Source organism: Cynoglossus semilaevis, chromosome 16 (assembly GCF_000523025.1).
Source record: "Cynoglossus semilaevis isolate Cse_v1.0 chromosome 16, Cse_v1.0, whole genome shotgun sequence".
Taxonomy (NCBI): domain Eukaryota; kingdom Metazoa; phylum Chordata; class Actinopteri; order Pleuronectiformes; family Cynoglossidae; genus Cynoglossus; species Cynoglossus semilaevis.
In genome coordinates, this window is record NC_024322.1 from 2,838,167 (window position 1) to 2,864,102 (window position 25,936).

At 41.7% G+C, this 25,936-nt stretch overlaps 2 protein-coding genes across 3 annotated transcripts in view; one reads left to right on the forward strand and one right to left on the reverse strand.

The window, feature by feature from the left end:
• Positions 1-13,276, forward strand: part of sytl5 (synaptotagmin-like 5) — a 32,671-nt gene extending 19,395 nt beyond the window's left edge. Inside the window, exons 2-18 of the mRNA XM_008328024.3 lie at positions 4-253; positions 358-573; positions 1,330-1,442; positions 2,604-2,727; positions 3,171-3,305; positions 4,673-4,781; positions 4,882-5,014; positions 5,499-5,602; positions 6,221-6,316; positions 7,330-7,395; positions 8,461-8,639; positions 9,021-9,123; positions 9,220-9,381; positions 9,454-9,562; positions 10,814-10,952; positions 11,051-11,259; positions 11,419-13,276. Coding sequence (XP_008326246.1) covers positions 135-253; positions 358-573; positions 1,330-1,442; positions 2,604-2,727; positions 3,171-3,305; positions 4,673-4,781; positions 4,882-5,014; positions 5,499-5,602; positions 6,221-6,316; positions 7,330-7,395; positions 8,461-8,639; positions 9,021-9,123; positions 9,220-9,381; positions 9,454-9,562; positions 10,814-10,952; positions 11,051-11,259; positions 11,419-11,564 — 2,262 coding nt within the window. The 5' untranslated portion in view covers positions 4-134 and the 3' untranslated portion in view covers positions 11,565-13,276. The remainder of the gene's footprint in view (positions 1-3; positions 254-357; positions 574-1,329; positions 1,443-2,603; positions 2,728-3,170; positions 3,306-4,672; positions 4,782-4,881; positions 5,015-5,498; positions 5,603-6,220; positions 6,317-7,329; positions 7,396-8,460; positions 8,640-9,020; positions 9,124-9,219; positions 9,382-9,453; positions 9,563-10,813; positions 10,953-11,050; positions 11,260-11,418) is intronic.
• A 684-nt stretch (positions 13,277-13,960) lies between these two features.
• srpx (sushi-repeat containing protein X-linked) overlaps positions 13,961-25,936 on the reverse strand; it is a 39,833-nt gene continuing 27,857 nt past the window's right edge. For both annotated transcript variants that reach the window (XM_017039730.2, XM_008328025.3), the window contains exons 2-10: positions 22,256-22,312; positions 19,494-19,682; positions 19,163-19,339; positions 18,490-18,616; positions 18,263-18,384; positions 17,640-17,819; positions 16,691-16,824; positions 16,195-16,316; positions 13,961-14,540 (exon numbers count right to left, since the gene is read on the reverse strand). In XM_017039730.2, coding sequence (XP_016895219.1) covers positions 14,357-14,540; positions 16,195-16,316; positions 16,691-16,824; positions 17,640-17,819; positions 18,263-18,384; positions 18,490-18,616; positions 19,163-19,339; positions 19,494-19,682; positions 22,256-22,312 — 1,292 coding nt within the window. In that variant the 3' untranslated portion in view covers positions 13,961-14,356. The remainder of the gene's footprint in view (positions 14,541-16,194; positions 16,317-16,690; positions 16,825-17,639; positions 17,820-18,262; positions 18,385-18,489; positions 18,617-19,162; positions 19,340-19,493; positions 19,683-22,255; positions 22,313-25,936) is intronic.

Genomic DNA, 25,936 nt, shown 5'->3' on the forward strand with positions numbered 1-25,936 from the left:
CAGGGACAACCTAAACCTTAGCGGAAGCTACTGTATCATCCTCCAGTGGCTCAACAATGTAGTTTTCCTCTGACTGTCTTCATGCGACATCGTTGCTGGCTGGTTGTGGCCGCCTGATTCCAAGTGAAGGATCAATGGAGCAGTCGGAGGAAGACCTGAACCTTTCACATTTGCTGGAACACGAGAGGGATATGATCCTGAAGGTTCTGCAGAAGGACGAGAAGCTCCGCAAACGGGAGGAGAAGAGGATACGGTGAGGAGTTCATGGTATCCTGGTGTGGGGCTACGGTAGTAGTAGCTCATTTAGCTGCTAACTAATCAAGATGTTATTGTCTATTTCTTGTCCGTTGCTTTCAGAAAGCTGAAAAATGAGCTCCTGGAGATCAGACGTAAAGGCATCCGTCGCCCTGAGGATTTAGGGGAGCGACAGTGTGCCGGCTGCCTGAAAACTTTAGGGCTTATTTTCGACCGTGGAGATCTCTGCGAGGAGTGTTGCCTCCGGGTCTGCAACGCGTGCCGTGTGTTAAATCCTGATGGACGCCAGTGGAAGTGTAACGTCTGTGCCAAGATCTCGTAAGTGCGACGCCTGCAGGAACTAAGTCATTGTGCTGTTGCTACAGATGGTGTGAACCAGGTGATAAATGACACGACAGACTCTCAGGTGTGTTCAGAGCTGGGGAAATATCCAAGACCTGAGGGGAAATCCTTTGAATTGCTTTGTTCAGCCTGCCAGAATAAAAATCTGATTTTTTAAATACAATTTTTAAAAGATTTTAATTAACTTCAGTTAAATAAAGGTTGCTTTTATTTATTTTATTTTTTATCTTTAGCTATTTTTTTTTTTTTTTTTTTTTTTTTTTTTTTTTAAGTAGCTTACACTCAGTTGTTCCTAGGCTAAATCGTTCTCTTTTAAATTTAATTTAATTTAATTTAATTTTTAATTTTTGTTTTTTTTGGTCAGTTTAAGACTCATTTATTTGCCAACACATCTGTGTTTTTTTGGGGGGGTGGCTTATTTTTAGATATTTTTGCCTGGTTGCTCTGGAAAATCTTTGGCTTTAAGTTAACTTGACTTTGTTACATTTGAACTGTATTCAGACTGTAGTTAAGAAATTATTATTGTTGACTAAAGGTGTAAAATTGTAATCTATAAATGTTGGTGGTCGAACTATTAGAGAAATCATATTAGGAATTCTTTGGGGTTTTTTTGTTTGTTTTTTTCCAGTGATTTTCAAAAATACACTCTCTGGAACCAATTTCTTTGGTGTCAATCTCTCTTCTTCTCTCACCTACAGTAATATGTCACGGCGTTGTACTCTTTGCTTGCAGGGAGCTGAGGGTGCTGACAGGAGAGTGGTTCCTGGAGGAGCGGTCCAAACGTTTTGAACATGGCCTTCCCAGCAGTGACATGGTGAAACAGACGATCCTCAGCAGCCCCATCAGTGAGTCTGGACAACAATGTAGTGACTAAAATAATGTCTTCACCTGATCCCTAGATGAAACTGGACATTTTAAGGCAGTGTTTCCCAAACTTTTTTTTCTGGGGACCCATATTTTAAAAGTCATGAACCTTCGCGAAGGAAGTCAATAGACATTATTCATAAACTCCTGGGAAACATGATGCGAGACAACCCCAAAAATCGGTCACAACCCAGTCTTTGGGAAACAATGTTTTAAGGCATGCTACACTTTAAAATGTTGTTTGTAAGAGGCCACTGGAAAGCAATAAAAATGTCCTAATTATTCTTGTGTTTTTACCATGGGTCTTGGATTTAAATACATCACTGGTAATTCACAAAATGAACTACATTTATGTATCACAGCAGCATCATTATGTAATTTCAACTCTAAGACCCCTTGAAAACATATTTACAGCCTTGGTATAAATGGAGTTAGAAATCTGGATAAGCAGTTAGAATACAACACAATACTATACTATACAATATAGTACTATACCATACAATATGATGCACATGTAAAGGAAACTAAATGAAAAGAAAAAAAATGATAATAGAAGGTAAAACCTTCAGGTTCGCTGCAGTTTTACTCCTACTGTCTCAAAGGTCAACAATCACATTCTGAGTTTTTTTTTTCCTTACTTAATTACATTTGCTTTTGTAGTCACTGCGTCAGCTCCAAGCAGACTGGTCATCCTCTGACCTTTTATCTGCAATGAACTTTCTATTTGCTGGAAGGTCCTGGAAATGTTGCTGGAATAAATCTCATTTTCTTTGTCTGACTGCAAGGATGGCAGACTGAACTGTCTGCTGCAATAAATGTTGTGAAAGTGCAGTACGGCAGCTTTAGTCTGTGTTTCTCCACACAAAAAAAACACTTTTAACCAAAAGTTCTAGCTCTGTGTTTCCCAAACCTTTTCTGTGGGGACATATTTTAAAAGTCACAAACCTTCGCGACCCAAGTCAATAGACATTATTCATAAACTCCTGGGAAACATGATGGGAGACAGCCCAGAAAAAAAACTCTTGCGACCCACCTGAGGGTCGCGACCCAGCCTTTGGGAAACAATGCTGTAGCTTGTCTTGAAGGCTGAATGTGCAGTTAGATGCACCGTAGTGATCTCATTCTTTTGTTTTGATACAAAGTCACAGAGAGAAAGTCCACAGAGAACGTGTCAGTCATATCTGAGTCGGAACTATCTAGGACTGATAGTCCTCGATCCAGCAGAAGCACCATCCTCGGCTCTGTGGACCATATCAGGAGGAAACGGTGAGTTGAAGAACATTTGTGATTGTTTACTTCACGCGATGAACCGATGAATCAGGAACCAACATTAAAAGTCTTAAATAAAGAGTGGCAGCAGGGAGAGTGCAGAGAACAGTCGACTCTGACGTTTACCGACGGCTCCTTCTCAACACAGAAGCCGCAGAAGAGATTAGCTGGACGCTCATTTGATTTTGCAGAGCCGGAGTGCAATTGTAAAAAGAGCAACAAAACAGTAATCCGATTGGGCCTGACTCACCTCACCACCACATCTTGGTTTGCACCCTAATTGCTCCTGAAGGCATCACGGGGTTTCAGACACACAAAACCACAAGAAGCAGAGCAGATCAGATTAGCTGCATTGACTTAATAAATACTGAAGCCTCAGAAAGAGAGTGTGTTTTTTTTTTGTTTTTTTTTAAATGAACGCTGTGTGTCCGTGTCTCCAGGAGGATGAAGGCAGATAAAAAAGCCAACAGACCTCTGAAGCCAGAGAACGGCATCGGCGGTGTCAAGTCGGCCTCAGATGGAGACGCTCAGAGTGTACGAAGCGTTCGCTCTGCGCCCACGCCACGTTCAAACAGGTGAACATCAACACTCCTAGTTACATTTACTCTCTCCAAACACATTTCCAGCGTGTCTGCAGGAGGATGAAGGCAGATAAAAAAGCCAACAGACCTCTGAAGCCAGAGAACGGCATCGGCGGTGTCAAGTCGGCCTCAGATGGAGACGCTCAGAGTGTACGAAGCGTTCGCTCTGCGCCCACGCCACGTTCAAACAGGTGAACATCAACACTCCTAGTTACATTTACTCTCTCCAAACACATTTCCAGGTGGATTCCTCTGACATCATCGGACCACACGGGTACAAAGTGATCATGGGAGCGTGAAGTCTTAAACTCTGGTTCCCCTACTGGTCAGACGCTGACATTTCCAGTCTGGTTTTTTTTTTGGAAGCTCTTTCTTTTTAATGGTAGCAGATATGAATTTTGTTTTTTCAAGTTGATTTAACTGTGTTTCCGCAGCGGCAGCGATTGTTCCGAACCTCATTCTGTCAGTTTCGGAGCAGCCATTAACAGTCTCTGAAGCAATAATACTTATATAAAAATAGATAGTCAGGCATGTGGGTTAAAGAGTAGAGAAGACAATTCAGTTCATCACAGATCGCTGCTATGGTGCTTCACGTACAACACTGCAGGGTGTGGTGCTAAATGCAGCTCTGCTTTTACAGCTCTGATGAACTTCTTGGTCTTCTGTTTTTCTCTGCCTAAGGAAACATTGGCATCTGTTGCAGCTTCTGCTCCAACAGTCTTTGGACAATCTGTTTGTACACTCTGCTCCAGAGCTTTCTCCAGCCAGGCCTGCATCTTGTCCTACACACTGGCTTTGTCCCAGTCCTGCCTGTTATTGTGCAAATGTAGGGACACAGTGGTATGTAATTCAGGTGGTCCATAGACTGGATGGGTTAAAGAGTAATTCAGATATTTATCAGCCACTGTGAGGCCCCAAGTCACGAGTCATCAGTGACATCAGAGGTGAACAAGAACTTCAGAGTGACTTTAAATGATTTGAAGGAGAATCAACAACAACGGAGTACGGAGCACATACAATTACACTGGTACTAGGAAAATGTTTGGGAGTGAAAAACTATTGTGTAACTACTAAGAGGGATCAGGCTGAACTTCATTTGGCATAAATAGGACACTGCATATCAACATCCTCCCCGCAGTAGAGTCTGGTGGAGGGAACGTCGTGACTTGTGCCTGCTCCGCTGCCATCATTTAGGGAAAAACTTTTTTTCCAAGTTTATAATCAAAGTCTCGGGGGGAAAGCGAAGGTGTCTGACTGAACAATGGCTCCAGAAGAACAAGATCCAGCTTCTAGAATGGACCAATCAGAGTCCAGATGTCTGGACCGTCGTCATTTTTAACCATTACTGCGTTGTGTTTCAGAGGTGGTGCGGTCGCCGTGGAGTCCTCAGGGCTGCCCACTGTACTGAACAACCAACGGTCCCTAACCCCAGACAGAATGTCCAACCTCAGCAACGGCCGAAGGGTCAGGGTCAGCACCAACACACATCCACATACACCTGTAGATGAGTCACGGTCAGGCGAGAACAAAGAACCTGACACTCTGGGTGTGTATCTGTGTTTGAAAGCAGCCTGATGGAGCAGAGAGCGTGGCCAGTTTCCAGTCCAACGACAGCGCACTCGAGAAGAAAGCCGCCGGCCATCACCGGAGCAACTCTGGCACGCCGGCCATTTCTGTGTCCAGAGCTTCCACCATTTCCTCAGGTGACTGAACCACAGTTGTCTCAGTTCTCAGGGATCTTAAATCCCTGTTTGCAGCGCCATCATATGGTAGGTGAGGTGAGATGGACAATTTAATTTGGGGCTAAAACTCTGACACAGATGGCAACACTGCTGAGTTGTGTTGTTGTTGTTTCAGCTCAGTGTCATTCTTCCCTTTCCCTTGTTTTTTTAGTGTTGTTTTCATCTTCGGTAATTAGCCTGACTGGTCCCAAAATGAAGAAAACATATGGTGTTTAACCAGCAGTGCTAACTGCAGCACTGGTGCCAAATGTGCTTTAAAAAACAGCCTAATGATCGTGATGCTCCTAAATGAGAACCACCATGTTTTATCGATGACTCTGAGAGAAGTCTCTTATAAAGTTCGACCGAGATTCTTCAAGTGATGATTTTTAAAAGTCTTTCAACAGCATCTGTTCCTCCCTTCTTTCTGGGTTGTTTACCCCGTCTCCTCGTCTCCCTGTTCCAGATCACAGCCGCTCAGACATGGACCTATCTGTTCCAGGTTCTGAGCCCACCAGCGAGGAGGTGCTCAGTCTCAGGAGCCGCTCGGTCCCGGGGCTGAACGACACAGTAAGAAGGCTTTAATCACTTCACTTCAATCACCACTTCTACTTCTTTCTGCTGCAGCTTCTCTGCTGATTTCCATGACAGCAGAGAAGAACTACGTGTGTGTGTGGAATCTGCTCTGATTCTCCAGTCCCTGCTCCTCTTTATAAATCCATACATCTACTAGGTTTTGTTGAGGATGCAGAGCGCTCTCGTGCTGAATAAAAAAAAAATCAACTCCCACACCTGGTGAAGGGAACCACTGCTGCATCTCTGTGTCCACCAGACCAAGTCTGAACAGATGTTTTTCATCTGACAAATTGAATAGAGGTTTAATACATTTAAAATTTTAAATTTAAATCCTACTCAGAGGCCAATGAATGGCCTGCATACAAAACCCCATCCATCCTTCACGCTGCTCAGTTTGCTGTCAACCCAATGATGCTTCATTTTGCACATGATGGCCCAAATTACACGCTCTGCCCTGAACGCTTTAATTAAATATATACAGTAGATATTTGCTGCATCCACCCACACGGAGCATCTGTGCAGCAAAGACTGCACAGACCAAGGAGAGGCACCGGCCAGTTGTCTCCGTCAGCCCGTTTTCTAGATGAGATGACATTTGTTTTTAATCTGCAGGAGTTTCCCGAAGGTGATGTGGAGGAAGACATCGACGCCCTGATGTCGGCGCATCGCAAGACAGTAGAGCGACGTCTCAGCAACGCAGTGTCAACGGTAACATCTGAACACATCAAATTTGACGTTTTAACATTTTTATCTTACTTATTCCAATAACAGAAATTTGTTCAACAAATTCACAAACGGAAACATTTAAAAAAAAGCTTTTTTTTCCCTAATGTATGTTTTATTTGCATCTGATAATTAAATAGTGGGGAGTCCTGAAGATACGCAGCAGCCAGAGTTTCCTTATTAAAACACAAGGCTAGGTGATTACTGAAGTGCAAAATGTTGGTTAATGTTAGCAACGATATAGTTGCTTTTACTTTACTAAGTGAGTTGACATGACTTACAGTTAGCCAAAATGGCAAGAAAACATTAGTCAAAGAGTAAAGTTATGTGTAATAAAGTGTATAGTAAAAAGGTTATAAACGAAATCCATTACTTAAACCTACGTCAGAAAGTAGCAGTACTGGCTACAAATAATTATAAACATTAACTATTTTCCTAAATTAGCCAACGTAGCTTGAAGTATAGGTCAACAGAAACAATACTACAATAAGTCAGTTAAACTGGTTCGCTAAAGCTAACTGTTAGTGCAGCGTTATAGCTTAAAGTCAGGGTGTACAAAATGGAGAGACAGTTTAAATAGAAGTTGAGTCAAAAACATTAATATTATAAAAAGAGAAAGGTTCAGAGAGACTAACACTGCACAGTACAGACTTTTTTACAATTGTGAATTTACAGTATAATGAGATTGTACATAGTTGAGTGGTGTGTTTTTCTCTGTGTTTGTCAAAGTCCTGTGATCATTTCACAGCTGATTCCAGATGAGTTATCTCTGCTTTTATTCTACAATCACCATGGAAACCACGTGTCATGTGGTTCCTGGCTCCACTGGTGGAGACTAGAGTATTTTTCCCAGCTATTCACCAGGACCAGGGGTCTGTGGTCAGGGTCTGCTTGATTCACTGACACATAAAAGATCTCGGATGTCCTCTTTACTGCTTTTCTTCTTCCTTTCTTTTCTGTTTAACCCCTCTCTGCCTCTTGAATGATCCATCTGTCAGTCCTCCACCCCTGGCTCTGAGAGGAGGTGGAGTTACCTCAATGTCCCCGACTCGGATGCTGAGACCGTGAGTCTCCTCTTCCGTGCTCTTGCATGTACATTCATATTCATGTACCAGAGCAGGTCACAGGTTGTACACTCAGAGACCCGACACACTCACTCTGTGTGTGCGCGCGCGCTCTCATCCTTTCAACTTCATCTGTTTCCATTAAGTCTAAAGCCCTTCCCATTTACTCTCACTGTCTCCCTGCAGGAAATAAACCTCTTTCCAGTAAAAGGAGCTCACTGTGGATATATTCCTGTTTTTTTACGTTGTTCCTCCCCTGTTGGGAACTATCTCCACTCACATCTGTACATGTACAATTACCTGCTGGGAATTGATTTTTTTTTTTTCAGCTCCACTCAGTGAGGTAGTAAAATGTGGTTCCTCCCTCTGGTCTGTGAAGATCAGCAGGTGGAGACAGATTAGAGTGTGTGCAGAGTTAGCTGGACTCTGCTGCACTGCTGCTAGGCTGCTGGGGATATATACTCTATATATCACCACAAAATGTGATGAAGCTGAAGTGGCACTACATACATTTATTAAACCAATTTTAGAATTGTTGGCAGTTGTTGGATTCTGGTTTTATTTTTTGTGTTTTTGGTAAATTGTACCATTTAGCTAAAATTGTATGAAGCTAATAAAGTTAGCTCCATATTTGAGCTAATTTAGCAACTAAACATTAGCATGGCTCCCTCTACAGGATTGGGTTAGTTTTGAATTCATGTCAGAGTGAATTAAATGTGTTCTGAACCCTGGCCTTTTCACTCACATATTCTGTTCATTCATTTTCACATCGTCACATATTTTCCCTCTTTGTTTAGCAATAATCTGTAGGTTTAAGCCCCACTATAATGTAGGCAGAACATTGGCTGGGTGTTGCCCCCTGTTGCCTAGGCCTAGAATTAACTATAGTTTGAAGGTTTGGCCATTAAAAAAACAATCAAGTTAGTTAGATCCTGAGAAAGGAAAATCCTTTAAAGGACTTTTTACCACAGATCTTGCATGTGTTTATTTTCCTCCTACTTTTTGCCTGTGTTTCTTTTTTATATCTCACCCTCCGCTCTCTCTCCCGTTGTGTTGCTCAAACAGAGCAGCATCAACAGCATGATGAGCATGTACAGTGACACCGGGGACTATGGCAACGCCAGAGTGAGCGGCGAGATCCTGCTCAACATCAGCTACAGCTACAAGACCGGAGCTCTCAACATCCTGGTCAAAGAGTGTCACAATCTGGCAACGGGAGATGAGAGGAAGCAGCGCACGGATGCGTACGTGCAAGAACACACGACGCGCTAACAGATACACACCTCCGATCACACACGGCTATTATTAGCTCAATCAGAAGAACTGATTTAAATGATTTTGAAGGATTTTCTAATCACGTGTACTTGTACCTGTATGAATTATTCACAGGTTACTAAGAGGAAAATTGGTGGAGAGAGAAAGAGAGAAAAAGAGGAAAATTGGTGGAGAGAGAAAGATTTCTGAATGTTTTAGAAGCAAGAAATGTTGTTTTTGACAAAATGTTATGTTGATCAAACTTTACCGTGGGTCTATGTCAACTTTTTCCCTGGCTGTCACTGTGTGGGTCACAGATAAAATACATGCATTCATCAAATTTTGTCTGTGTTTTTTCTGTTTTTTGGCAGCTACGTGAAGACGTACCTACTTCCAGATACATCACGACAGAGCAAGAGGAAGACGAGCATCAAACCCAACGCCATCAACCCAGTGTTCAATGAGAACCTACGGGTCTGTTTTCCTACCCTATTATTTAGGGCCAATGTAATGTTTGAATTCTTGTTCTGAGTTCTGATTTTATTTTTTATTTGATTACCTCAACTACAGTATGTGATCAGTCACTCCCAGTTGGAGACTCGAACGCTGCAGGTCTCTGTGTGGCACTACGACCGCTTTGGCCACAACAGCTTCCTTGGAGAAGTGGAGCTGACGTTCGACAGCTGCGAGTTGGACTCACAAATGGAGGACTGGTACGCTCTGCAGCCAAAGGTGGGAGCAGACACACGGCTGTTTTTATCTGTGCGTTAGAGCGGTGTGTGACAGTGACTGGTGTTTGTGTAGGTGGAGAGCAGCATCGACACCACCCTGCAGTACAAGGGAGAACTGACAGTGGTGCTGAAGTACATTCCTGCAGAGAAGAACCTCACGCTGCCTCTGGATCAAGTGCAAGGTACAACTTCAGCTGTGGATACGTACGGTTTCTGGCGTGAGGTTTTGTTCGAATCGCACTTCGTAGAATTCTTTTTTAGTCAAATTAGTGACTACGACTGGATTATATGATCATTTAAATTTTCTAACAAGTCATTTTGATACATCAAATGATGAATCAAGTTAGGAAAATGTGGTTATGTCAGATTAAAGCTGGAACCACTGGGATGTAGACAAACTAAAGAATGCTCAGCTGATCCAGTTGTAGAAAAATCTACCATTTGTGTCCATGACTGCATTAAAGTCTTCACTTCAGTGATTTGGCAGAAAGTCCTGACAACAGTCTGTGCACAGCTGGACGCAGATGTTGTTCTTCCAGGCACATCTTTTACAACAGTCAGGTTCAGACGGTGAAGCATCTGTTCACTGCCCTGGTCTCCACAAACATGTGGGCACAGTTCCAAAGTGCATCTGTTTTTGTATATTACAGATATATTATATTCCACATGCACAGCACTGTGCCAACAACAACCTTAAAAACTCACTATCGCCCTCATTTGCTGCCTAATTTAAAAGTCAATCTAGAGAAGCTAACGCTGGACTCAACGACATTTAACTGAAGCAGACCATACTCTTTTTAAACAAAACAAATTTAAAGGTTATGGACCAGTGTGGCTTCTGGACCTGTTCATCCAGGGAAGAGAGCTTGTTTTCCAGCCACAAGAAGGAAGTCACAGTTGTGACACTTTCCAGAGACCAGTCACAAAGGCACATTTCAATTCATACAGTAATCCCTACACCAAAGAAGGGCAAAACAAGATAAGTAAAAAACTCAAGAACAAAGGCAGTGGGCAGGAATTTAAAAAACTACAACAAGAGACAAAAGACAGGAATTAATGGCACATGAAAAGATCAACCAAATTAGCCAAACGACAGGTAGATTACCACTAGCAGGGTAACACTGACTCCATGTGGAGCTGCATCTTAAACACTGCCCTTCCTCAATTGGAGGCCACGCCCTCCAGTGCTCTGGCTCGTCAGCTCTGGATTCAGTGCAGCTGTGGAGAGAGGACACCAGCAGCAGAAACCACAGACCAGGACAGAGAAAAAACACCAACACCACAGTTATGCTCTAGTTATTTTGTACATTTGTCTTGAACTTTTGCACAGCCCCATAATTCCCTGGTGTGTGAAGCATACATTTGGTTTCAGTGGTGTTCCCTATAAAATACATTTATTTATACAGTGGTTTTGTGTTCATTCTTCTCCGCAGTGAAGAAAAGGTTCCTGAAGGGCAAAAGGACAAGTACCTTCACGATTCCTAAAGGAGGAATGGTGGAGCTGCTGGTCAAAGGAGCTAAAAATCTAACCGCTGTCAAATCTGGAGGAACGTCTGATCCTTTTGTAAAAGGGTGAGGGACCTCCTTCTGGTTAAGAAGCTTTTTCTTTTCCAGAGATCGATTTCAAATGTTGGTGTAGAATTTAAAAAACCTGGCTGTTACTGTTACAGGTACCTACTCCCTGACAGCAACAAGTCAACCAAGCACAAGACGGCAGTAGAGCGACGCACAGTGAACCCACAATGGAACCACACCTTTACCTACTGCGGTCTGCAGCCAGGAGACCTCGACAGCGTCTGCCTCGAGCTCACGGTGTGGGACAAAGAGGCTGTGGGCAGCAACGTCTTCCTGGGGGGAGTCAGGCTGGGAGCTGGAACGGGTGAGTCAACAGGAGGAAGCTGGTTAGGTCACCCACAAAAATACCTCAATAAACCTAAGAGGAGTTCATCTTGTCCATTCATTTCTTTGTGTTACATTTAATACCATAAAGAACTGATGTGTGATTTGGTCATATGTTGAGTTGGTCATAGCTTTGGAGGGAAAAGCTACGGGAACGAGGTGGACTGGATGGACTCCTTCGGTGAAGAACAGCAACTTTGGCATCGCATGATGGAACACCCCGAGGTGCCCCAGGAGTGCACACTGATGCTGCGGTCCAGCATGCGCAGCAGGTCCAACATATGAGTGGGAACGAGGCACAGAAACCACCCAGTGTTCAGAACCTTGTTTCCTGCCCGAGAACGGCCAATCATGCCTTACACCGTCATTTCCTTCACATGTTCCTCTGCTCTCCAAAGCATCATCATGACCAAACACTGCTCTATTTAACAGAATATATGTATGTGATTTTGCCAAATGAGCACTCGGTGCAGCTCCTGACGTCTGTCCTCATCCCTGTGATTCATGGACTCAAGTCGTAGGATTATTATTTGTAAGGTAGTTAACGAGGCACTGATCAACAATGTAGAAATGTAGACATTCCCTTTACGAACCACTAAGCTGGTCATGGTAAGTGTAGCACAAACTGAAGGACGAGCACAGAGGAGGAAAGTCGCTGACGTTGGTACTTCTGTAACGCAGTGTAATTACCCTTTGACAAGGCTTCAGTACTTGTTCGAGTAAGAAAAGATCATTTACGCATGCCATGTCAAAAATGTTTACGACAGTCAAAATGTTGTAGGGCAGGGGTCCCCAAACCCCGGTCTGGGGACTAGTTCTGGTCTGTAGGTCATTTGGTACCAGGCCGCAGTGGGACACAGTGAAACAAAATTAACTATTTTTACTATTTTAACGAGTAAACAGTGAAGCACAAACAGCACAATCTCGCCAAGTTACGACAGCTCAACTTAGGTTAGCTTAGAAAACAGCTGGAAAGAAAATGATAGAAGTTATATCAAATATAACTTGGTCTAGAAGTAGTTAAAAGATATTAGCTAACCCTGAAATTACCCAAAAGACACCTGAAATTTGTTAGCGCTTAAAACCAAAATCAAAACTAAATGAAAGGAAAAACAACAACTTATGTGAATGTAGCCGTGGCTGCTTAGCATATTTTATGATTGAAGTTACAGGAGTATTAGCAGTTCAGTCACTTTCCTCCTCCCATTGTTAGTTAATTTAAACAAAACAAAACAACCTGTGGCACATGTCTGGTTTGTCTGTTCATAGTTTATCTTAGATTCAATGTAAATTTAACATAACACTGTATCAGTGTGATGGTAGAAGCTGCATGGTACTGTATTAGCCCAAACCGAGGTAGAAGAACAAAAACCCTTTTTGTTATGACTTTAAAAAAAGCACTGAAAACAAGTTACTTTATCACTTTAAGCTCAGAGAGAGACAACATGTGTGATCCTCAGTGGCGCCTCCTCAGGCCGTAGCTGTGTTTCCTTAGTAAAGGAGTGAGTCAGAACCGTACAGGGATGCATTCGTCATCACAGGGGGGAGCCCTCGTAATAAATTGAGTTGATGACATTCAACCTTGTCCCACAGGCCTCGTGGGTGGCCCTCAGGGCTGGTTGAGCAGTGATGAATCATAACTATCACCAAGAAGGTGAAGAGTGGAAGGAAAGAAAAAAGAAAAACTCTATTTACCTTTTTCTTATTGGAATGCCAGTCCTTCACTTTAGCCTTGACGAACGCTCTCCTCTCTGAGCTTCCATAGAGAAAATGGTTTCACATTTACTACAGTAATAATTCATGTGTCTGTTTACTGTATGGCATTTAAAAAAAAAATTAAAAAACGAATGCAATACCTGATTACTGGATGGAAACTGTCGATGAACAGCATGTACTGTATTGTCTCTCTGAGGGTCAGACAAACACAAATCAGTCTTTTGTGTCCCAAATCTGTCACAGAATATTTTGAAATAAACATCTTTCCATTTATTCTCAGACAAGTTTCTTTAACTATAGGTTTGTCTTTGTTCGTAGATATGTGCTTGTGATATTTTGGAGCAATTTAAAGCAAAGGATTAGCCAATGAAAAAAAACCTTTCCATTAAGAATACATGCAGTAACGATGCTAATATGGGGAATATAGCAAAATAACTAGCTAGCTACAAAACATAGCAAATCAAATAGAAGTCAATTATAAATAAATAATAGGGATGTCCGATAATATCGGCCGACCGATATAATAATAATAATATATAATAATGCCTGTACAAGTCGTTATCGGTTTTTCCACCGATAATGAAAACCCGATAGCAATTCCTGGGTTTCGTCTGGGTTGTGTGCCCTAAAAATAGTTTTGGGGATAAATGGCTGTATATTAAGTGAAAGTCACTAGATGGCAGCAATGCAGCTTATTTAATTAATCTCATTCTCATAAAGTGGTTTGTACAGATATAAAAATAAATATTACAAGGCCTATATGGGTATCAGTTGATATCAGAATCAGAAATTAAGTGTTTGGACAATATCAGCAAAAAGTCAATATCGGACAACCCTAATAAATAGGATAACAGTGGCTCTGTGAAGATGCTGAAATTTTGACTGGGAGTGACCAGGAGGGGGAGATCGGAAAAAGCTGATAAGAATGACAATAAATTCTTCTTCATTCTGCACCTGAGATGATCTAATGCAACAAACTTCAAACTGTTTTTAATCAGTGTCTATGTTACAAATTAACTGTACATAACACATACACAGTTTATATCATCATTTATCTGGGAGGAGACATAAATATGAGACAAGTAAAAGATCTATAGTTCATACAATAAAAAGGCTTTTTTGTACAAAACAGTAAAACATATTTGGATGTGAAAATATTTATATTAAGAATAAAACATGGTGAAAGGTGTAACTGAGGGATCAAAAAAAGATCAGCACCATATCAAACACGCGCAAACACACACACACACGCACTCAATCAGCCACACATGAACACACACACCATAGTATACAGAACTAAAAGAGTTCAAACTGTCATCCTGTTGAGACTTTGACTGAGGCTGTGATTGCACAGTAGTGTTCTATGATTGACAGGTCTGCCCCGCCTCCTGCTGTAGCACCATCTCATCCTTGCGCAAAGGGAACGTGTCAATGGTGGTGAAGAGTTCAGCTGCCGTGATTGGAAATGGATATCGTTGTTTGTCGATGCCCTGTTTGTCCAACAGCACCATCTGGAAGGATCGCTGAGAGATCCGGAGCAACAACCTAAAAATCAAACGCACACAAAGGATTAGCTAATTCCAGTGTGAAAAAGTCCAATGAGGCTTCCACAGTATGCTACGGAACACAACAGTAACAAGGAGTGAAAGGTTGGCCTTACCGAAACAACTGTAAGGCTATTGAGGCTATTGAAAATGAATTGCTATCAGAATAATACGTTTTAATAAGAAAACGCTGAAAGTACGCCAAAACCAATCAGACCTAAAATTAGCTAATGGTCATATATTTAAGACAGAAAAACTCAGTCTTGGTGCAAACATGTTTTAACTGATCCAAAGAAGTAGAATTTCTAACGTATATGTCAGCATTTAAAATCCATCACTTCATTCCTGGGGAGCAGTGATTACTTTTTGACAATTCTAAAAGAAATGGTGAGCTAGGGAAGCAATGCCAACACACCGCAGGCAGCCAGCGTTGGATTTGGACCTGCACTCCTCAGATAAGAAGCCTGATGCTCTAAACTCTAGGACAGCCGTCCCCAACCCTTTTTTGCACCATGGACCAGTTAAATGTCTGAGAATTGTTTTCAAGGAGCGGTGGCAGATAAATACAATGAAATAAAATCATACGACCAGCATAAAAACTGGTATAATATAATACTAAATGTTAAGCCACTGTGTATGCATTTTATTAGTACGAGTGTCCTCGCAACATCGCGATTGTCTTTTGATGCAGAACGCTTGGTCTCCAAGTGGTGAAGCAGTTTTGAAGGCTTCACCGCCTCATCCGCTCGCCACGTATTATGCAGCGCTTGGTGCGTGGAAACAACCTGTCGCAATCAATCCATATTTCAAGCTGGAATTGGCTGTCAAATGCAGCTTTCTATTTCTTTGAAGACGTACACTCTTTTTCTGTCTCCTCATTGGCTTTTTTACCCTGCGCTTTCCACTTTCCAAATGTTTGTTTTCAGTTCATTTTGCTAGCTTGGGGGTCTTGATTTAGCAGTAATGTATTAGGTGTTACCGGCCGGAGCAGACCTTTAAAGAAGGTAGGTAAGACATGTGACCGAGGCATCTTGACATGCATCAAGTGTGAGTCATAGACAGATGCGGCGGAGAGAATCCGGTTAATTTTTCAAAATACTGTATCGTGCAGCATCAGTTAATAAATAAAATAGAAATAATGTAAGTTGTGCATTCTTTCTGTACCAATCGACCCACGGACCAGTGCCGGTCTGCAGCCCGGGGGTTGGGGACCACTGCTTAAGGTCATGTTGCCTAAAGACAGTGTTACGGACTGGCAGGGTATGAGGCAGGCAGGACCCAAATGCAGCCCGAGGAAGACTCTCTTCTGTTGCAGCAGGTTTATTTACAACAGTCTTGTCCACAACATGCAGCTCTACAATACATGCTCTTCTCCAACACATGGACACAAACAGCTAACAACACATGATCCCACAAAGACAGAGTGAGGGAGAAAGGTGTATATATACCCAGGGCACCAGGTGACACCAGTGAGACTAACGACAGAGACACAGGTGAGGGTGATCACTGTGATTAACTCTACCCAGCAGCCAATACAGGAAGGGTTTGTCTTACTTTCTTAATGAGCACCAGAAAAACCTTTAAAAAGTAAAATATATATCCTGTATGTGTCCTTATCCATTAGTGTCCACCTGTGTGTGCTCATGTATTCATACCTGATCTGCAGGGCCAGCGCCGGGGTCAGCAGCCTGTGTCGAATCCGTCCGATCTGTGCAGGATAAGTTCCCACTAACTCAATGACTGTGACATGTCTCAGGTCCAGTCCACACTGAGCCGGCTGTTCTCAGCAAAGAGAAGAACATTTTTAAAAAATCAAACACAAACACAACTTTATTACCAACTCCCTGGCAGCCAGAGTTTCTACCGAACACATCGCACCAACTGATCTGTTCACGTCTTAATTAGTTGCTCTTAGTGTTCTTTGAAGCTTAATTATTCCTAATTATTTCTGGCTAATTTCTAGCTTTTTGGATCATGCTTTTATGACATTTTTAGAGCTTTTCAGCAGCATTGCATCCTTAACTAAAAAATAACTTTTCCTGGAAATTTAACTTTAACATATTTCCCAGGTTCCCAAAGCTCTTCATATTAAATTCCTTCTTTGGTGTATGAAAATATACAGACAATTCAACAAAGAAAACATCATCTGACCTGTAGATTGGTCATCTGGAAGCGATAATTATGATTGGCCGCTGTGGGAGCTGAGATGATGAGCAGGCGTCTCTTTTCATAGAACTGGTCCAGCAACGCCGCGGCCGTCCTCACTCCCACATTAATATTCATGGCTGTGATGACAACGAATGTACAATGAGGCGATCAGCTCACAGTGCGTCACATCACCAGCACATTATACCACTGAAAATTAACAGTTACGCTAGGCGTTTCTGTGTCAATGGGTTTAGCATGATTAGCTTAGCCAGCACGACGACACAGAATTCATCTCTAAATATAACCATATCAACAATTCTGACAATTATCAGTGTCAGAATGACAGTGTCAGTTCATTCAACTTGTGGTCAATGTGTAAACATAGACATTATTTAAATGTTTGACTGTTGACAAAGGCTGTATTTAGCCACATCATCGCTATATGTGTCCAGGTGTGTCATTTACTAGGCTGTCTGAATGTTCTTGGACTACGAGAGAAGTTAATGAAAAAATATGTAAATCCATACTTTAACAGACGGTGAACTCCTTTCTTTTTACCACTCTGTGTGACCTTGTTATTCTGAGGAAGCAGAGCTAGCATCTTCTCCACCATCTGCTCCTTAATTTGTGTGTTTCCTGATCATTTTCCAAGAGTTTTTCTCTGATAATTAATTATTTGGAGAAAAAACAAGACGAGCAATCTTTAAGGAATGAGATATTCATAATGTTTTAATTTTGGCATTTTCTTTATGAAAGAAGCCGTGAAGAGTAGGCGAGTGAGCTGTAGAATGATTAACAAGGGTTTTGGGACGAAAACATTAGGGACAAAATGTCAGTCATCAGTTAGTAATAATCTCAGAAAAGCCCCACTAATAAAAACTACTGAAAAAAAAAATAAACTAAAAACCGAAACAAAACTGTGTCAGTGCGTTGGTCTGTGAAGAGAACCTACCTGTACAGGTGGTATCTGTGCCGGACCAGGTGAGTCCGTACTGACACACTCTGGCAGCGCTGCCCTGCAGCTCGTATCCACCGATGCACTTAAAATTACAGGTGGCGCCGTAGTTGTCTCCGTCGCTGTCGCACTTCATGTACCCATTGTCTGGTGGGAAGAGTGGGCTGCACCGTCGCACTGACAGGGACAGGACAGATGTGAGGCAGAGAGTGTGAAAGTACTGCGGACTGTTGGCATTAAAGTAGATACTGCAGTGTTTTCAGCAGAGCGACCTCAAAAAATAAATGATTTTAGTTTTTGTTGGGGTTTTTTTCTCTAACCTTTGCAGTAGCTTACTCGGACAGAGGTTTCCAACCTTTTTATTCTGTAAATATGTTTCACCAACAATATTTGGTCTGTGAAAAATATCATTTTGAAGCTTATAACAAAATAAATAAATATGCAAATAATATATTTCTTCTTTGCAGCCCTGCATGGGCTCCTCTGCCGTAGACTAAGATTCAGTTGATAGAATTTATTATTATTAACCATGAAACACATGGAGGTGTTCAGTGTAAATGTCTTGTCTTGTCAATAAAAAGCCTTTAGATTAAAGTCTAATTCTGCTTTCAGAGGCTCACCTCTCACTCTGACAGTGAAGCGACAGGTTGCTTTGTTCCCCGCTCGGTCAAACACAGTGTAGGACAATTTATGAAGCCCCTCCGGAAAGTCTGACTTTGAAGGTTTCCCTTTCAAGGTAACGCTGCAAAAGACAGGCTCACTTTTAATCTTCCACAGTGATCTTTCCCCGTTTCAGGGTGGAATCACAAAGCCTTTAAAAAAAGCACTTTAAGAAGACAAAACTGACTCTGTGAGGATTCCGTCTGCAGAGTCCACTCCCTCTGGTGTGTCCCAGGTCACCCTGGCTGTCAGTTTTCCTGGCTCTGCCCATTTGTCTTTTACAGTAGGACATTTCATTTTAGGTGGCTCCATATCTGCACGAGGGAAAATGACAGGTATTTGAACAAAGCTTAAAGCCGCAGTGGGGAAAAAAAGTATAAAAAACAGTCGGGATTGTAGGAAGAGAACGATTTAAATGGTCTGAGAAACAAGATGATGTGAAACATTTCAAGTATTAAACAGATCTGTGCCATTACTGTGCAGGAAGTCAAGTTTTCAAAGAAACAAACTGCTACTGCGCTGCACTGAGATCTGAAGGAGTGCGTGAACTTCCTCTGATTGTCAAAAGTTTACCAAGGTTGTAACACCATTCAGCTGGCATTTATACAACACAGGCGGTCTAGTTGCTCAGCTATGAGTCAGAAGATGAACTGTAAAACATTTAAAGCATAAATAAAACATGTTTTTTTTTTTATAGGATGGAGAAGAAAAGTCGTGCTCTCATCTTCCTTCATTTAAATAAAGATTAGATCAGGAACTTTGCAAAACACTTGAAGGAGCGCATTTATATCTGTGTGAATCAATGGACTTTTCAAAGACAACAACATGCAGACATTTTTCCAGGCCCTTCGTGGTCTTACCGACACATGTAGGAACCTCCACACTCCACCTCTTGTTGTGCTGACAGGTCGTTGTCTTCTGGCCCTTCAGACTGAATCCGGGGGAGCAGAAAAACTCACAGCGGGAGTTGAAGTAAGAGCCGTCTGAACACTTGTAGCCCCCGTTAGCAGGCATGTTCAGCTTTGGGCAGCGGATCTCTGCCAGAGGTGGAGGTTGAATAGGTTAGATTCTAGAGTCAAAGCATCTGTGCAGCAGATAAATCTAAAATAGTTCATGTCATATTCAGGACGAGTGCACTTGGATTAATTAGAGGACAGTCCCATCAATTGTCCACTAGGTTCTGGCTCTCACCTCTGCAGGCGTAGTTAGACGACCAGTGTTTGCTGGCCATACACACCACCTCCTCACTCTGGATCTCATATCCCTGCTTGCAGCGGATTTTACAGCGTGTTCCCATCACGTTCCTGTATTGCTCTCCTCTGGGCGTGCGGCAAGTCACATGGCCATGTTTCACCTTAATGGGCGCGCACCACGGCGTCCCTAAAAGTGAGGCAAGACAGGCACGCTGACCTTTTATCTGCTGTAACAAAAAGCCTGTTCCTGTGGTGAGCCCTCAGACGTGAGAAGAAGATAAAGGGATCAGTATTTAAGCTCTTACCTCCAGACTGGGAGCTGCTGTCAGAGAGTTTCTGAGACTGTGAAGCCAATAAAAGCCATCCATCATCTGATTACAGACAGATACAATGGATGGATTTTTTTCATTACCATGTCTGAGGTCTACCCTTCAGTCTGAGAGTTTGAAACTGTAGGGATTGTCTCAGTTAAATGTGGGGATAAATAAAGAGCCAATGTCACTTGATATACAACTGAAAGTGAATTATTTGTCATTGTAACACAGCACACCACTGCTCACTATGAAACTTTTAACCCATCACCAAAGTGAACAGTGGGGCAGCTTAAAGCACCTGCGGAGTGTGTGGGAACAGTGCCTTGCTAGGAGCACCTGGTAACTTGGCAGCTTGTGGACTCGAACCAGAAACCTTCCGGACCCAAGTTTTCCTCCTTAACCACCAAGCCTACAGCTGCTTTCACCCCTCCAAGATGTTGTCTCTTAACCTACACCAATAAACAGGGGGTGGGTAGAGGGGTTTCAAACTATAAAAATCCGACCACCAAAATTCTAAAAGAATGTGGCCAACCATTAAATCTCACTAAAAAATCCAAAATGTTTTTCAGCATTTCTCTGCTGCCGTCCCTACAATACTTGCATAACAATTCCCTCATCTGATGCAAGGCTTGAGTTGCCAAATAGCGTTTCTTCTCCAAATCATGAAAATGAGAAAAAGTCACCCTTTGTGCTCCCTGTGGCTCAGTCAGGACTAACAGTCGGCGTTGTGGACCCACTCATGCTCGTAAATGTACGCATCAGATTAGGCCAATTTCTATTTGGACTGAAAATAGGAGTTTCATTACACAGCAAACCAGCCTCCACCACAGCTCCCTTGTGCATGTGTGTGTGTGTGTGTGTGTGTCTGTGTGAAAAGTGGCTCCACAGCCACTGAGTGAGAGAGAAAATAAAACTACATCTCAGCCTCTACACAGGCAGAAAGGTTGGTTTGGCCTGGACTGTAATGTTCCATGTCTGAGTGACCCTGAGTCTGTAGACCGAAGCTACTATGACGTATCTGCGTCGGTGTACAGAAACTGGCTGAGTGGACTGCCGTTAAATTACTGCTTTTAAGGAAACATTGAAAAAAAATCCATTTCTAATTTTAAACCTCAGACTCAGTGAATTTCTTTTCTTTCTAACTGCTTTTAAACATTTTATTCTTATGAAAGACATTTTTACTCCAGGGTAGACAGAACAGGGGAAAAAATGGTTTACCCCAAAGACTACTTTCTAGGTGACATGGATACTAAAATAGTGACTGTCTTCTTTTTTTATCAGTTTAGTGGACTCCCAAAGCATCATGGTCCATGGAGTCTGCCTGAAATCATTGTAACCTGTATATTACTCTATCAAAACAGAAGGATTAAATACTGTAGGTTTATGCTTGACTTAATGGATACCCATACCATAACCAAAAAAACCCAACACAAACACGAAAGAAAGTGAATGTAGCACAATCCAATATATGTTGTACATCTGGAGAATGTAAACAAAGCTGTCGTTGACATACTCTCGCCCGCTAGTTCCCATTCAAACTAGTTGGCAAGTTTTAACAGCGTATGCTTTCTTAACAAATTTATGGGCGATGGAAACGTAACCATGAAATGCCCAAGGTCACGAAGGTCATAAATCAAGGCCCCCTCTGTAATTACCATAAATGTAGTACTAAAAAAACTATGTTTTGAGAAAGAGTGACTGTCGATCACACTGGTCACAGACTTGATTTCAATACATCTTACAGAACAATGAATTTTAATATAATAATATCGGCCCGATATTAGCATAATTATGTAATATCTGTAGGGTCATTATCGGTTTTTCCTCCGATAATGATAACGCAATGTCTGGGTTTCGCCAAATGATAAGTACCCTAAAAATAGTTGTGGGGTTAAACGGCTACATATTAAAGTGAAAGTCACTAGATGGCAGCATTGCAGCGCATTTTATTGATCTATTTTAATAATCAGGGAATTGTATGCAGAATGATGGTAGCAGCAACACAATACAGTGGTTTCTACAGATAAACAAATTAATATTACCAGGCCTATATCGGTATTGGTTGATATCGGAATCAGAAATTAAGTGTTTGGAAAATATCGGTATATCAGATATCGGCAAAGAGTTAATATCGGACATCCTGATAATAACCATTGTACCAAATAGTATTAGCGTGATAGAAGTTGTACATGTGTTTATGTAGCTTTAACAGATTTAGAGACTGAATGCATTATTCATTTTTTGTCTTGATTTTAGAATGCAGGTCACGGAGATGGAGATGAAGATAAAGGCCGTGGTTGAGCAACGCAATTAATTTTGGAGGACTTTACCCAAGTCCACTTCATTTCCCTGAAGCCTCTCACAACGAGAGCCGACTCTCGTAATGACTCTTGATCCTCAAAGAGTAGTGCCTTAAATAAACAATCCCTCTGATAAAATACCTCACCTGTATACTGACGAGAATACCAGTCCTCATCATCTCCGTGGGTGTACTGTCCTGACCCTGGAGGTGAGAAACAGAGAGAGAAGATAGAAAGAAAGAGAAAAAAGCAGCTAAAATAACTGAGAGAATTCCATCCAAGATGTTAAGCAATGTTTGAAAGCACTGTCCTCGACTGACCTCGGAGAGTATGAGGCAAAAACAGCACCAGGATCAGTCTTAAGAAGCATTGCTTAACTTTTCATTTGAACCAGACTCCAGTAGGGGGGGGGGTCAGTGATGTCAGTAATCAGACAGATAAAAACTCTGTTCAACTCTCTGACCCCAAAGTGTGTGGTAGAAATGAAAGTCCAAACCTCATTTCTAGAAAGGTTGGTGCCATGTTTACTTTACCTTTATTCACCAGGCGGAGCAACACAGGGGCCGGCCACTCTACTGTTGGCAGTGGTTTTCAAAAGAAAAAGGTCTCTATGATTTCAGCACATTTGGTCAGTGTACTTAACAGGACTTTAAACCTTAGAAAAAGTTCCTTTCTACCCAGTCATAAACCTGTAGACACTGAAGAACCTGTCCATCTGTGGGGCCTTGGGGTCAGACTGTGTGTTGAATATCTTTCAAATAAACGATTCAGATGTATTAGCAATCTACAAAGATTGCTTTTACGGCACCAACTTTTCTTGAAATGACATTTGCAAATGACTTCAATGATACTTACCCAGACAGACAGACACAATTCCACTATCAATCTACTTGGTAAAACAAGGCAATCTGTCTCCAGACTGTGAACCGCAGCAGTAGAGAAGAAGCGCAGTGTTTCTCATTGGTGGCTGCAGAGCTGCTGGGGGACATGGAAGAGTGAGTGGCACTGGTGAGAGAGAGATGTGAGGGGAATCGTGATGAGCTCAGAGCAGAGGATTATTTTTGGTGAAGTGGGAGAAGGCATACGAAGGCAGGAGCAGGTCAGGATGCAATAAAAATAAAGAGGAGAGGGTGAGAAGGTGGTTAAAGCTGAGGCTGGGTGCTGGGGTTCAACCTTGGCCCTGGGATGTAAGGAACCTCAGAGTGAATGTGTCTGCTCTTCAGAACCCACAGAGCAGCTTTCACGTGTTGATTGATGAACCTGATACTGTGGACACATTTGCTTTTCTGCTCCTCATTTCTGGTTATGACTTTTCTGTCAGTCTAATAAAAACTGTCTGGACCCAAAAGGACATCTCATATATACACACACACGCACACAAAAACTGTGAGGTTTTGACAGTCGGATCACACAGTCAGAGCAAACCCACACAGTGAGTGAGTCAGATCTCGAAGCCTAATGGGAAAACTTCAATGTCTGCTTCTAAATGAGGGGTGGGAGTGGGGGAGCGAAAGGTATAGAAAACTGATCACAGGTGTGTGTGTGTGTGTTTGTGTTTGTCTTTAAGTAGACATGAAATAAAAATAAGGGCTTCCTACATTTTTATTACATTATTACATTTTTTGACCAAGAAAACAACCATTACATTTGGATGAAACAGAAGCTCCTTTATCTGATGTATATTCTAAAAATATTCAAAGGAAAGGAAAATGTGTTTGTTTTTCACCAATTAAAACTAACTGGATATTCCATAAAAGAAGAGTGCAAAGAAGCTTTCATAAATATTGTCTTCGTTATGGGTGGACAAAAACCTCCACTACATCCAAAAACAGAAACATTAAAAATAGAAACATTTATAACATTTATAAAAAATTAAAACAGAAAAGACGCTTGAGCGAGTTCAAATACATGAGCAATACATAAAAGATCACTAAAGGCAAGCCCTCATGTGCAGTACACCCTCATACTGTTTTTATTAGCAGGGAAGAAAAGTAAAAATAAGTTCATGGAATTGTTTTTTAAAAACATTTCTGCACTAGTTTCTATCCGTGAATTTCCCTGGGACGGGAAGCAGTAAACTTTCCCTCCTTTTTCTACTTCTTTTGCTCTGTTTCTTGATTGTTATTAAGTTGCTGTGGTTTTTGATTGCTGTTTTCATTATTGCTGTAATGAACACTGTTTGTATTCATTAGATTCTCTTTTATTGTTTGCTTCCTCTTTTATATTGTCGGGTATTGTTCGCTCATTTAAAGACCATATAAAACAATGAATACAAATGAAGTGGATTGTCTGTAATCTGTGATTTTATTGTCTCGGGTGACACTTTAGGAAAACCAGTCATTGTCATTGGTAAATCTATTAAACAAAGATGGATCATTCCTGGCATTATATTTTATTTTTGAAATCCAAATAGTGTAAGAAGTAATAATAACACTAGAACCTAGAACCCATCTGTCACTCAGTCTGCAAAAGCCTCTAGTGTTCTTGTTTTGTCTGACTAATACTGTTGTATTGGGCACATGAAAAGAGATTGGAGTTGCGTAGCATTCCCAAGTGTTCGTTTTTTTCTTTGATTGTGAAATCATTTCTTATTCAAAAGAGAATCAGAGATCTGAGCCCCAACGTACTAATAAATCTGTCGACTAATAAGGACTGATCTGAGGCCAGCGTTACCCTCCCGTTCAATTATTCCTCCTTCAAATTAGTTTATGGAGGGAAGTTATGTTAAAGTACAGGCGGCGTTAAACATCAGGGGGTGATAAGGTTTTAAATCACAGGGGATGATATTCCAATTAGCTTTCCTCTGCAGGCCTTTGATACAGCATGTCATTATGTGGAAGTTCACCGGCTGGGTTAAAGTATAGCTGAAGGCTAACACAGCATCAGAGAGCTCGTTCCACTCACATTGATTATAGTTATTACATTTTCTTTTATAGCACTAATGATTCTGCTGCTGCTTCCTAGATCATATTGACTGTCAATAAGACCTGCTCCTCATGTCCACTACATCTGCTCCAATCACATATCAGCTGAAAGACACTAACTCGTATTCAGTCAATTGATTTTCGCGCAGTTACTGTACACAGCCAGCGGTCAACGAGGAGCGCCCTCTTTCCAGACGGGATGGGTACCTGATCTAATTATCTATCTATCTATCTATCTATCTATCTATCTATCTATCTATCTATCTATCATAACATTTCTGACATAAAGTGTTTGTGCATTTTTTTCACAATTCATCAAGCCGTACTGAACCCCCTAGTGCGTCACCTTTGGCCCATAAACCATATTTTTGACGCACCTGCCATAATTGCAACAGACAACTTATTGATTTAATTTAATCTAAAATATATATATCCCAGCAATTACAAAGTTACCCCAAAGATTGATAAACCTTTTTGATTAAATTACCCATGAATTATTCCATAAATGCCTCTGAAACAAAGAACATTGAAAGCTCACGTCCTGATCTTAGGTACAGTTCATAGGTGTGCCCTTTGACCCTTCAACCTAATACAAATACACACCGGTAAAATAAACTCCGTGTAAACACACACACACACACACACTCAGTACAAAGTGGAGTTCTGTCTGTGAGCACTCAAAGCAGCTTTTAGTCTGTCGGTGTAAATCTGTTCAGCAGCTAGTGTTCATGTTACAGCCTGTATGATCACATACAAGAGTGGTGAGCCACTCTCATACCAACACACAACCACAAACTCACACACACACACATGCACACAAACCTCCATCTAAACTCCAGCCTTGTGTTCATTACAGTCGTCAGCTGCAGGAGTCAGACTCTGCTCTGTCTACTACCACAGTTC